The 14,289-nt window shown below is 46.2% G+C and overlaps 1 protein-coding gene across 1 annotated transcript; it reads left to right on the forward strand.

Annotated features, from left to right (window-relative positions):
- The first annotated feature begins 1,768 nt into the window (after nt 1–1,768).
- On the forward strand, nt 1,769–9,103 carry BAAT (bile acid-CoA:amino acid N-acyltransferase). The gene is made up of 3 exons (XM_056848844.1): nt 1,769–2,231; nt 5,706–5,908; nt 8,507–9,103. The coding sequence occupies exons 1-3, from the start codon at nt 1,769–1,771 to the stop codon at nt 9,101–9,103; spliced, it is 1,263 nt and encodes a 420-aa protein (XP_056704822.1).
- The last annotated feature ends 5,186 nt before the right edge of the window (nt 9,104–14,289 follow it).

Here is a 14,289-nt window from a genome sequence, read left to right on the forward strand (position 1 = left end):
AACATGTGCCCCAAGCACAAAAGCCCTGTAATTTTATTAAGACCATCCAAAATAGCACAATGCAGTTGTAACATTTCTGGGTTCCAAAACAAAGACCAGAAGGAGGAGGAGGAGATCAAACAGTTTTAATAGGAGGAGTGACTCCAACAGGTTTATGCAAGCATTCTCAGCTAGCTGAGCTGCCTGCTTGAACACGTGACCTTAGGGAAGGTCTTCAAATTAGCACCCTCGACTAATATAAGTGAATACCTTGAAATTGTAAGTTCTATCACAACAATGGTATGCAAGCTTCATCAGGCTGGAGGTTAACAAAAAAGGGGAGGGGAGAGACTGGAAATCATTATACTCTGCCGAGATCCCTCCTCAGGATCCACCCCCAAATCTCTAGGAATTTCCCAACCTGGAGGTGGCAACCCTACTAAAAAAGTTTTTTGAGGTCTCTTTTGCCTGCGTCTTGTGCAGGATATTTTGTTGGCTTTAACAGGTGTGGCTATCAGGTACGAAACTGCATCCTTGGGGTTGATCAAATGGTCGGTGAAGCACAAACCAAAAATGTGTGGAACTCTCTCTCAAGTGAGACCCGGTCCTTGCGTGACCTGGCTCAATTCCGCAGAGATCGCAAGACTGAGATGTTCCGCCAGGCCTGTGGTTGAGGCTGCGACGGTTACATCGCAGCTGGCCTCCCTACCCCTTCCTTTTACTTTCCTCCCATTTCTCAGTTTTTTGGTTTTCATGGCTGTTTCCCCTTTCCTTTCTCTTCCCCCTCCCCCCGATTGGCTGTGCCCATCATTGTATTTACTATTAGGATGCCAACTGGTATTTTAAAATGAAGAAGGTCTTTAAAATTATGTAGCATGCATTTTTCAATTGATTGCTCATCCTTGTTATGAGCCTGATTTAGTCAGGAAAGGGCAGGATATACAAATAAATAAAACCAGACTTTTTATTTTTTTGAATTTTATTGTTTTCTGTTAATCAAACCTAAGTAAAAGGTTAAATACTGTGTAATAAGACACTCACAAAAAAGTTTCAGTGGCCCCTAAGATGATAGTAACTGGACAGGCTGGCCGTCCCTTTTGAAATAACTACGTGCCAGGACTATATGGGAAGTTACCAATTGGTAAGCTGCAGCCTAAGAGATCCAGCGTGGTGTAGTAGTTAAGAGCGGTGGACTCTAATCTGGAGAACTGGGTTTGATTCCCCACTTGTCCACATGAGCAGTGGACTCTGATCTGGTGAACTGGGTTTGATTCTCCATTCCTGCACATGAAGCCAGCTGGGTGACCTTGGGCTAGTCACAGTTTTCTCAGAACTCTCTCAGCCTCACCTACCTCTAAGGTGTCTGTTGTGGGGAGAGGGAGGGGAGGAGATTGTAAGCCGGTTTGATTCTCCTTAAAAGGTAGGGAAAGTTGGCATTTAAAAACCAACTCCTCCTCCTCCCCCCTTCCTCCTCCCCCTCCTCCTCCTTCTTCTTTGTCATCGTCTCTGAATGCATGGGTGCCCTCCTATAAACCTTTGCCATTTTTGCCCAGTGGTGGCTTCACTGCATTAGTCTTTGAATCCCTCTTGTTTGATCTATATGTAATCATGGAGCTGAAAGAATGGAATGGCCATGAGGCTTTACCCCTGACCCCCAGCACAGCTCCTCATCTAAGTTAATTTTCTGTGTATTTGGGAGCATTCAGTAGTAATTTTCTTTCTTTTTTTCCTCTTTCTCCTTGTTTCCTGGATGTGTCCAACCTCTTAAGGAAGCTTTTCTGGTTCAGGGATGACGAAGATCACTGCTACTCCCAAGTCTTCCCTTGCGGATGAGCCACTGAAAATCCATGTCACTGGCTTGGAGCCCACCCAGCTGGTGACCCTCCAGGCCTCTCTGACTGATGAAAGGGGGGTGCTCTTCCAAGCCAGAGCTTTTTACTGGACGGATAAGAATGGCCAAGTGGATCTGGAGCGGGATGCTGCCACTGGCGGGGATTATTCTGGCGTGCAGCCGATGGGGCTCTTCTGTTTCCTGAAGCCTGAGAAGCCCTTTTCTAGGCTGATTAAACAAGATGTGATGAACACCCCCTACAAGGTCCGCCTGGATGTGTTCGATTCATTTCAACTGTCTTCCCCGCCTCAGAACCAGGCCCTGGCCAGCCAAACCGTGGAGAGGTGGTACGCAGCTCCCGGCGTGCAAAGGATCCCGGTCAGGCACGGCAGAGTCCGCGGGGCTCTCTTTCTTCCCGCAGGTGACCCACATTCAGTAGTTATTAATAAGGTGGCAAAAGGGAATAAAGGAGCCCTGTGGCGCAGAGTGGTAACTGCAGTACTGAGTTCGATCCGAACGGAAGTCGGTTTCAAGTAGCCGGCTCAAGGTTGACTCAGCCTTCCATCCTTCCAAGGTCTGTCAAATGAGTCCCCAGCTTGCTGGGGATAAAGGGAAGACGACTGGGGAAGGCGCTGGCAAACCACCCCGTAAACAAAGTCTGCCTAGTAAACGTCGGGATGTGACATCACTCCATGGGTCAGGAATGACCCGGTGCTTGCACTGGGGACCTTTACCTTTTTAAAAAGGGAATAAATCCCTGGCTTGGAATGGCTCAGACTAGCCCAATCTCATCAGATCTTGGAAGCTAAGGAGGGTTGAACACATGAACTCATGAAGTTGCCTTATACTGAACCAGACCCTTGGTCCATCAAAGTCAGTATTGTCTACTCAGACTAGCAGTGGCTCTCCAGGGTCTCGGGTAGAGGTCTTTCACATCACTTACATGCCTGGTCTCTTTAACTGGAGATGCTGGGGATTGAACCTGGGAACTTCTGCATGCCAAGCAGATGCTCTACAATCTGAGCTCAGCCCCTCCCCTCCTTAGCCATTGTGGCCCTCCTTAGTACTTAGATGAGAAACCACCAAGGAAGTCCAAGAGTCGCTGCACAGAGGCAGGTAATGGAAAACCACCTCTGTTCATCTCTTGCCTTGAAAACCTCACAGGGTTGCCGTAAGTCGACTGCAACTTGATGGCACTTTACACACACACAAACACGAGTGAATAGCAAGTCATTTTCTCAATAATTATAGACATGAGGGGGGAGGTCACAGCAACCGCCGGAACTTCTTTATCCAATGCATAATTAACTTATGAAATTTACCGCCCTATACTCTTGTGATGGCCATAAGCATATATGACTTTAGAAAAAAGGGAAATTTGTTAAGGCTAGGATTCTTGGCCGTAATAACTTAATAGAACCTCGAGTCCAGTGGCATTCTACCAGAATATGATATGATAAGTAAACGGGAGGACTGCTACTTTTGTGCTCTGTTTGTAAGCTTTAAGTGTAGCATTAATGTTCCAGGAATCCATGCTCTGGGTGCTGAGATGCTAGCATTGCCCACTTGGGAACTGATGACTTGGTTGGAACAGGCAGTCTCATATGCTATTAAAGCAGACCTAGCTGGACTTCTGATATGTTCAGAGTCACTGTAATTTATTTATCTACTTTGTGGACAGCCCGTTCACAAATCTTTCCAGTGTGATTTATTCTGCCACAATATTTTCTTGTAGTAGCATCTGGGAAGAACCAATGTTCAGGCGGGTAGCATAATCAGAGCAAATAACCAGACATGATATTCTCTCTCCTCCCCAACCAAAGAGGCTGTGACAATTTGGGAATGCACCAAGTGAGCAAGTGGCACAAACCCTACCTCAAATTCTGTAATCCTGTGCTCGTAAGAACATAAGAAAAGTCATGCTGGATCAGACTAAGGTCCATCAAGTCCAGCAGTCTGTTTACACAGTGGCCAACCAGGTGCCTCTAGGAAACCCCCAAACAAGACAACTGCAGTGGCATTATCCTGCCTGTGTTCCACAGCACCTAATATAATAGGCATGCTCATCTGATCTTGGAGAGAATAGGTATGAATCATGACTAGTGCTCATTTTGACTAGTAGCCATGGATAGCCCTCTCCCCCATGAATATGTCCATTCCCCTCTTAAAACCTTCCAAGTTGGCAGCCATCACCACATCCTGGGGCAGAGAGGTAGACAATTTCACTATGTGTTGTGTGAAGAAATACTTCCTTTTATCTGTTTTGAATCTCTCACCCTCCAGCAGATGATCCAACGTTCTAGTATTCTGAGAGAGGGAGAAAAACTTCTCCCTGTCCACTCTCTCCATATTATACATAATTTTATATACCTCTATCACGTCTCCTCTTAACCACCTTCTTTCCAAGCTAATCTACCCAGAGCGTTTTAACCATTCCTCACAGGGCAGTTGCCCTTTTCTGCACCTTCTCAAGCTCTGCAATATCCTTTTTTAGGTGTGGTGACCAGAACTGTACACATATTCTAAGTGTGGTCTCACCATAGATTTGTACAAAGGCAGTACGATAGCTCCTTTATTTTCACCTCTTTATTTCTATGCAACTTCTGTACAGGCTGACTTTTTACAGAATCTTGTGCCCCCTCCAGCTGGTCAAGCAAGGGAGTTCTTTCTTGAGCTAGGATTAGCCAGATTTACAACTTTTACCTTGTGCAGTAGTAGTAAAGGAATGCAAAGGCCACCTGCTGCCACCATAACGGGCCTTTGGATTGCAAGATCGGACAGCCTTTCAATCTAACAGCAAAGATTCCCAGTAAGACAAAGACATGCAATTGGGCTGAGAATAGTAGAACAGGGGAAAGAAGGGGGTGGTAGTGGGGAAAGCAGAATGCGAGCAAACCTCTCTGTTGAAGGCAACGGGACAATTGGTGTAGGATAGACTTTATCCTTAGTAAAAGTAACTTCCCGAGCTGAACTGTTACAATGCAGCTTTGCTCCTAGAAGAATGCCCTGCTGAATAATTCTGTTTTGCACATTTTGTGAAACAATAAAAGTGATGGGAGAGTGCTGCGGTGGTAATATGGATTGTTAGGGTTACCAGGTGCCTCTTCTCAACTGGCGGGAGGTTTTTGGGGCAGAGGGTGGGGTTTGGGAAGGGGAGGGACATCAATGCCATAGAGTCCAATTGCCAAAGCTGCCATTTTCTCCAGGGGAACTGATCTCTGTCAGCTGGAGATCAGTTGTAATAGCAGGAGATCTCCAGCTACTCCCTGGAGGTTGGCAACCCTATGGATTGTAGCACTTCAGACCAGGGATTATGTATTTTGCAATCTCCCTGCATGAATAATTTCTCATAAACCAGAACCCATTACTGGATTTGTAAGGGCTTGGATATAATGTTTCCCTCTCATGTGCTTGTGCGTGTGTGTGTGTAAAGTGCCGTCAAGTCGCAGCCGACTTATGGTGACCCCTTATGGGATTTTCATGGCAAGAGACTAACAGGTGGTTTGCCAGTGCCTTCCTCTTTATAGCAACCCTGGTATTCCTTGGTGGTCTCCCATCCAAATACTAACCAGGGCTGACCCTGCTTAGCTTCCGAGATCTGACGAGATCAGGCTGTACCATGCTGCCTTCCCTCCGATGTGCTTATATACATATATTTTATTTGCAGGGAGGTTGTCCACAGAAGAACATTAATGGTGTGACCCTCCCACCTGCGTTCTAAAGTGGTCCAGCCCATTTAAATTCTACCTCATTCTGCCACCTGTCCTGTGAGAATTCTAATCCTACACATGTCTCTAGGAATCACTGAGTCAATCTTCGCTCCTGATTTTTAAAAAAATCTCTTTCTCCTTCTCTCCCTTATTCCATTCTCTTCTCGTCCTTATTGCATTCACAGGAAACGGTCCTTTTCCAGGCGTAATTGACATTTTTGGTGGAATCGGTGGGCTAGTTGAATTTCGGGCTAGTCTTCTCGCCAGCCACGGTTTTGCAACTTTGGCCCTAGCGTATTTTGCTTATGAAGATCTGCCCAGTGCTCTGGGCCCTATAGATTTGGAATATTTTGAGGAAGCTGCGGAGTTTCTCCTGAAGCATCCCAAGGTATCTTTCGCTTACAAATCACGACATCAAGCGATTCTGTAAGGCAATGTTATTACTGCATTAAATTCTCTGTCTGTGACAAGGTGGGCCTTCTACAGCTGTTTGTTCCCTGCTTGAGTTTGTGGACTAAGAATCAGCTGTCCGATACTGGCACTTCTGTACCTGCTTACTGGGGCATTTACACACACACAAAAATACTGGAGTGTTTACACACACCCATTTGCCTCGAATCATCGGTAGTCTAGTCCAGGGGTCTGCAAACTGCGGCTGCTGAGCTGCATGCGGCTCTTTGGCCCGTTGAGTGCGGCTCTCTGAACTTGGTTCGGAGCCCCTGCTCTTGCGCCCGCTCGCGCCGGCAGCCGGGCTGCGGAGCCGGCACGCCTGAGAGAGAGAGAGAGCAGGCGAGCGGGCGTTCTGTCTCCCCCCACCCCCACCATGGAGAATGACCGGATCCCCCTTTCCCTTGCCCTCAATGGTTGGGAGGCTAAAGCCTCCCCTCCCCTCTAGCCGCGCGATTGCTGGGCGGGCGGCTTGGCGGTTCCTGGCCCCCCCACCTATCAGCTGTTGGGTGGGGCGGGCTTCCTTTGGTAGACCTGGCCTCCGGCTGAGTCCCATTGGGAGGCCATGTCTACCCACTGGCTTTCTTGGCGGTAGACCCGGACTCCGAGGAGGGGAAAAAGTCCCCCTTCAGAGGTCAGGTCTACCAATTGGCTTCTAAGGGCCTCCTGAGGCCAGGTCTACTGCCAAGAAAGCCAATGGGTAGACCTGGCCTCCCAATGGGACTCAGCCAGAGGCCAGGTCTACCAATAGGCTTTTATGGCAGTAGACCAGGCCTCCAGACGAGGACTCCGGACTGGGAAGGGGGAAATGGCAGGGACTTACAATTTAATTTTTATCATTAAATAAGATCACTATTAAGTATGATATCAAGTTTTATTCAGTGTACCTATAGTTTAATTAAGACTTAAAACTTTAATTAAAGTTTATTAAGTTAATAAACAGTGTACCTACCTATATAGTTTAAGTTTAAGAAATTTGGCTCTCAAAAGAAATCTCAATTGTTGTACTGTTGATATTTGGCTCTTTTGACTAATGAGTTTGCCGACCCCTGGTCTAGTCTGATTCAACCAAGTAGGAAGAGCTGGTGGTGCAGGCCATCCTGAGCTCCTCCATTTCAGAGTGCAGGCAGGAGGGAATTCCCTGCCCCTGACAAGTGAATAAAATGCTTCCTAAGTGTCACCAAGTTACATCTCCTTCTTGCATCTCAGCAGTGACGTTTGGGGGATACTGTGCATAATGTAGCTCAGAGGTCAAGGAGAAGGGATTTCCACATGACCATGTCTTGGCTGTTCACACTTTCCATTACACACATTACAGTGTAAACAGGTTGGGTCTTGAATTCCCTGCCTTGCGTAACAGTCAGTTGCAAATTTCAGGTTCCCCTTAATTCCCATGCATATGGTGCCCATCTCAGATTGGGGCCGTGTTGTGCATGGAGAAAGGGCTCCATGAACACATGAATCTGCCTTCTACCAAATCATACCCTTGGTCCATCAAGGTCAGTATCATCTACTCAGACCAGCAGCGGCTCTCCAGGGTCTCAGGCAGGGGTCTTTCACATCACCTACTTGCCTAGTCCCTTTAACTGGAGATGCTGGGGATTGAACCTGAGGACCTTCTGCATGCCAAGCAGATGCTCTACCACTGAGCCAAGGCCCCTCCCCTATGCTTTTTTCACAACCTGAAACAACTGCCCAATGAACCAGATATTCTCCCTCAGCCATTTCAGTTGGAAGGGGCCAGACAGGCCATCTAGTCCAACCCCCTACTCAATGCAGGATCAGCCTAGAGCATCCCTGACAAGTGGTTGTCCAGCCTCTGCTTAAAGATTGGCAGTGAGGGGGAGCTCACCCCCCCCAGGTAGCTGATTCCACTGTCAAACAACTCTTACTGCAAAAAACTTTTTTTTAATATCCAGCCTGTACCTCTCTGCCTGCAATTTAAACCCATTATTGAGAGTCCTATCCTCTGCTGCCAACAGGAACAGCTCCCTACCCTCCTCTAAGTGACAGCCCTTCAAATACTTAAAGAGAGCAATCATGTCCCTCCTCAACCTCCTCTTCTAGGTGTCTAAACTTTTCCAACTCTGTCAACCTTTCTTCATAAGGCTTGGTCTCCAGGCCCCTCTTCGCTTTCCTCTGCATGATGTGCCATGCTCCTGCTGACGCTACGTGCCATGGATTATCCATCTGTGACATTTTTGGCATGCTAGTAGTAGTAACGGAAGCATGTAAAAACATGAATGTCCTTGGAAAAAGAGCTTTTTGATTCTGTCAAGGCAGGACCCAGGTTCTTCGACAGAGCGATTGGTGGACTTAAAATACGAAAGGCTGAGAACCACTGGTCTACACCCTATTTAAACTGCAGAACAGTAGCCAGGCTCCTGCTTGCAGATTTATGCATAACTGAGATAGCTATGATCAACTTGTCTAGGCTGTCATTAGAGCCTAATTGCTGAGATTCATCTCTCCTCATTCCACTGACCATCCTAAGGGGGATGCATCTTGGTTCTGTCTAATGATTGTGATGTATTTTTAGGTTCGTGGGCCAAGACTTGGCATACTGGCGATCTGCAAAGGGGCAGAGATTGCATTGGCCATGGCGACTTACTTGCCACAAATTGGAGCCACAGTTTGCATCAATGGAACCAATGCCGTCTATGGATATCCACTGTATTACCGAGACCTCTGCATCCCACCAATCCTGTACAAAAGTGAATGTATGCTAATAACTGGGCAGGGTGCTGCTGATATCTCTAACATGCTTGGGGACCCGCGAGCAAAGCTCTCTTGGGATAGTGTCTACCCTGTGGAAAGAGCCCAAGGAAAGATCCTCTTTGTTGTAGGAGAAAGTGACGGGAACTACAACAGCAAGGCTTATGCCACAGAAATCATGGAGAGGATGAAGAAGCTGGGGAAAACCCACTGCACCCTTCTCTCCTACCCGAAAGCTGGGCACCTGATAGAACCTCCGGGCTCACCATTCTGTTACCAGTCCTGGTTACCTTTTGTCTCCCGTCCTGTTTTGTGGGGAGGGGAGGCCCAAGCCCACGTCGCAGCAGAAGTCCATTCTTGGGAAGAGATCCAAAAATTTCTCCGCCTTCACCTTGGTCCGATCCAGTCCAGTAGCCTTTGAAACCTTCGCCTCGTGACCTGAGCAGACCTTTCATCCATGCGATACTAAATCAGTACTTTAGAAATATATATGTCAAGAGCGAACATCTGACGTGCAGATGGTTGATCATCACAAAGGAATAGAACGTTAGCAGTCAGTGGCATTACCGTGTGTGTGTAAAGTGCCGTCAAGTCGTAGCCGACTTATGGCAACGTGGTAGGGTTTCCAAGGCAAGAGACGAACAGAGGTGATTTGTCATACCCTTCCTCTGCATAGCGACCCTGGTATTCCTTGATGGTCTCCCATCCAAGTACTAGCCAGGACTGACCCTGCTTAACGTCTGAGATCTCACGAGATCAGGTTAGCCTGGGCCATCCAGGCGAATTACCATGAGTACATCTAAATATCAGGTGTGAGGGAGGGGGCTAAGGAACAGATGCTGGTCGTCTGCAGGCCCTGCTTGTGGGGGCCAAACTCAACACTGCAAGCAGATGTATGTAGCACAACCACAGTAAACGTTTTAATAAATTTGAAACCAGCTTTGGGTAGGGGGATGCACAGTGGAAAATCAGGAAGTTGGGAAAGAATAAAGCAGTGGAAAGAATGTGAGGGTGGTTTTGCAGAGGCAGGCAATGGCAAACCACCTCTGTTAGTCCCTTGCCTTGAAAACCCTACAGGGTTGCCATAAGTTGGTGGCAACTTGATGGCACTTTACACACAAACACCCCCATCTTGGTGAGACTGTAAGCACTTATTTTTTAAGGAGGCACAGTGGATGCCGCCACCAAATCACTACCATTGGGGCATTCACAGAATAGTTGTCACTGGAAGCTGGGACTTGGTCACAAAATGTTGGGGGGCTGCAAACCAAGCATTCTCCTACCACGGAGGCAGCTGCTTCTGAATGGGTGTTTCTTTGCAGGCACAGAAGTGACACCTCCTGGGTTCTTTTGAAGCACCAGGGGGTGGAGGGAAGCCAGGAGTGGCTCTTTGTTTTGGGGAAGAGATGCTTTGTTGAAGAAAGATATAGGCACTCAACTCTTATCTCATGCTACCAGCAGATCCCAGGGAGACTGTGGAAACCGTGAACAGGTGCCTGGGGGCAGTTTTGGAGAGGAGGAGAGCTTAACAAGGAGAGTTGGGGAGAGCGGGGTAGAAATGTAATAAATAAATAAACCTGACAAAATGGAGGTGCTATCGGTGGGGGGAAGGTCTGGCTTAGGAAACAGGTTATCTCGTCGTAGATGGGGTTGCACTCCCCTTAAAGGAGAAGGTTCATAATTTAGGCGTGCTCCTGGACCCAGGCCTCCTGTTGGATAAGGGGTGCCTTTCAGCAGCTTTGGCGGATGAGCCAGCTGTAGCCATTCCTGGACAGAAAGGATCTTTCCACCGTGGTGCATGCCCTGGTAACAACTAGATTAAATTACTGCAGTGTGCTCTATATGTGGCTGAGCTTGAAGGCAGTCTGGAACCTACAGTTGGTAGAGAATACAGCGAGAAAATAAAAGCCGGGGGTGGGGGGGTGGGGAACGGCACCAGTCACTAAGAGATAAAAAATAAGGCTAAGGCTTAAATATATTACTCAGTTAAAATTCCCAAAATTCTCCATGTGTTTTGCCAACAAACTTCTTCAGGGGAATTTGCTAGTCTTGAAGTATTTTTTCAAAAAGAGTACAAGATCAATAATACAGAATACAGCAGGGAGTCATAGGGACCATATCACTCCAATCTCATTCCAATAAATAAATAAAACACTTGTTCCCACCGTTCTTGGGGCTAAAAAGTACCAGATGCAGAACAGAAAAATGACTAATACAGGCAAGGGTTCTGGGAACAAGCGAAGCCACAGAACGAATGCTGTGAGTCCCACAGGTGAATGTGAATGTCCAAAGATAGATACATATTTCCCCAGCTGTAGGACATACACCAATGAGCAATGATAGTAACATTTAGGGGAGACAGTGAACATTCACACAGAAATATTACTGGGATTGTCAACAGAAAAAGGGAATGGCTTCACATATGTGCTTTGCTTATGCTAAGCTCTTTGAGGAAGGGTAGAATAAAAATGATAAATACAATATTTCTGATTTTCTATTATTCTGGTTATCTCATTAAAAAAAAACAAGCTGCATGTATTCAAATAAATGCTATGGTACGTTAGCAGCTCATTGCAATAAGAGAGAATGAAAACAGCGCAGAACCAGACAGTGTTCAGAAGACCTGTTAAAATGCCAAGTTGGAGAAAACCTCACACAGCTCTCTGGCTTCTATTGTGCATTTCAAGCTGAAGTTGCTTTACTGTAAAAGCTGAAGTGGTTCTGCACACCTAATACAACCCTGCTTGTAACCTCATTGCAGGGATTGCTGTAAGAAGCTGCTACTAAGGATTGACCATACTGGACAAGGTGGAGCAATGGTCTGACTCAGCTTCATATTTCTGAGCAGAACCAATGAGCCTGAAAAATATATCCTATTGGCATTCCAAGTTTTTCTTTAACCAGGGAGTTGTGTATGTATGAAGCTGTTCCATTTCTTCATAGGAATATGTCAATGCACTCTTACAATGGTGTGTAGACCTATTGACCTCAATGTAGGAACTCTGCAGGGAAGTGCTGGGCTTCCGTTTCGCACAAAAGGGACTGAGATGGGGTCCAAAGCCTAGGGCCAACCAGGACTAGATATTTGCTGTTATTTGTGCCTGGACAAGCTAAGGCAGGGGTTCCTGACCTCGTTGAGCTTGTGAGCACTTTTTTTGAGAACTATTTTTGAGAACAAACAGTGGGTACCAACATGGAGGGGGGCATAGCTAACCACAAAATGGCTGCTATGGAGGCTGATGCCAATCATAAAATGCTTGGAAGTTCCAGGCAAAGCATCCTCCTATGACAGATACAACTGTTTCCAATTGGGTGTTCCCTGTAGATGGTTCCTAGGCCATTCTGAAGGACCTCCTGCTCTGATGAGGTACAGGAAAGTCAGAATTGTTTTTTTGCTTTGGGGAAGAGATGCTTTGGAAAGAAGGAAGTGGACACCAAGGCACCCATAGGCCTTGACTTCTGAGCTAAGTGATGTAGTTGTGAGACAAAGCATCTACCGGATATTTCCCACCAAACCCTTTCCAAGAACAAACGACAAAGCCCTGGTGCAAAGATTTTTGTGATAAGTTTTTTTTCTTTCATCTCTTGGGGAAAAAAGTATACAAAAACCCAACATGGTAGACATCCAGCAAAAGTACAAAGAGAGGCTCCATTCCTCAAAGGAAACACGCTATTGGTTATTACCATGCTAGAAAAATGAGATGCCGCAAGAAAACCCTAGGACAAAAAAACTGACCACCAAACAGGTCTCTTGATTTCTTTCAGCTGGTTCACAATAATACTGTGCAAAGTGGAAAACCAGGTTTGGATACAAATGCATTACGGTATGACTCACAAAAGGTAGACATGGCCTGTTCTTGACAAAGTCAGGCACTTTTATGGGGGAAAACATGCCCAAATCTAATTAGGTTTTAAGAACTGAGCTACATATTACACTCACCACACAAAAAGCCCCCCAACTTTGCCTGTTTACTGAAAGCTCCTTACATGCTACAGGGCTTGAATTCATACAGGGGAAGGAGGAGGAATTGACTGGGCTTTTCCTTGGCTGTTTTCTCTGGCAGCTAATCTTCCTTAGCAGTTGGAATGAGAGGTCACAGGACAGATTAGTTGCAAGAGATAACGAAGCAGAGCAACAGGGCAAACCATGACTGGCAAGGTTTTTTTCCTTGTGGGTGTGACTTCAGGCCCTTAAATGCAGCATCAATAACACATAGAAGTAGCTTGCACTACCAAACATGGCTGGCTCCACCTACCGTATCATGCCACTGATTTTGACTACTAGGACTCCCCTCCTGCAAATAGATCTGGCAGAGCTCAAACTGAAGACATCGAACTGAAGTGGCACAGGTTTCTCTAGTGTTTTTAGCTATGCTGCATCTAAACCCTGCCCCAAACTTCAAAGTCATCTCACATGGGTGGTAGTCAAGTCAGTAGGTGTGGACAGCCACTCCCCCAAAGAATTAGACACCCCATTTTTTGGAGAGCCACAATACTGTAGAAAATTGCCTGGTATACCACCAACTTAAGCAGTCCCCACTACATTCAGTTTTAAGCCTCTGTTCTTTGTTCTAAGGGAGCTTTCAGAATTCTGAAGGAGGGACAGCCTGCTTATTGTGTGGTTAAGGTGCACATGAAGCTCAGATCTAATTTCCCTCTCATGCTGATGTGAATAGTCTCATTTTCTATTAGCACCAGTGGAACTGAGTCACAAACTTGTTAGCCTAAGGGCTCCTTTCTAGGTGGCTATATGATGCTATAATGCAGTGATGAAACATTTACACTCCTCCTATTACAAAACGCTAGGTGGAACCACAGTGATGGCGTTAAACCTTCAAGACCAATTGTGGCCCTTCATGACGCACCTTGTAGGTGACGAGAATTGCACGTGTTACCTAAGGGTCACGTATATTTGGTCCAAGGGTAAGTGCCACTTCCAAAGTTACCCATGTTTTTAAAATGCATGCATATGCGACAAAAGAAGGATTACAAACATGTATATTTCACAGCGAAAATGCACATTTGCTAGAACTCTGGTAAGTGGCTGGGTGAACAAGTATGTGAAGTTTCCTACATGAAGTTTTTAAATGCATCTATAGGAGACAAGTCTTAAGAAACGTGTCTTTCTTTAAAAGTACACTCTAGGACGGAATTCGGCTCATTTCAGACCATAGTTGTTTGGGCCATCAGTGCAGCTGCAATTCAACATTTTTCAGAGATCCCAACTTGTAGTACTATAAAAAAAAAGTCTATATAAAAATGCTAATCATACTGCGCTATTTATGAGTATAAATAGCACAATAGTCCTAAACCAATTCACTCGGCTCTTAATTTTGCAATGTCCTTGTTTAGCAGGAGTCTAACATTAACCCTGGCCCATAAACTGCAGTCCTCAAACCACTTGTTCGAACAGTCAGTGGCAGTGTTCGTAAAGAAAACATGGTTATGTGCAAGATACGCACACAGGCACCCAGGCTTTCTCCACAGTTTCCTCTGTTAAAAGCTCCCAGGATGAATATTCAATTGCATTATATCTATACTAAGAAAGGGTCTGTTTGTGGCTCACACGAATAAGACTTTCTGGGACTGGCGACCAAGGAGGCTACA

Source organism: Euleptes europaea, chromosome 4, assembly GCF_029931775.1.
Source record: "Euleptes europaea isolate rEulEur1 chromosome 4, rEulEur1.hap1, whole genome shotgun sequence".
Lineage (NCBI taxonomy): Eukaryota > Metazoa > Chordata > Lepidosauria > Squamata > Sphaerodactylidae > Euleptes > Euleptes europaea.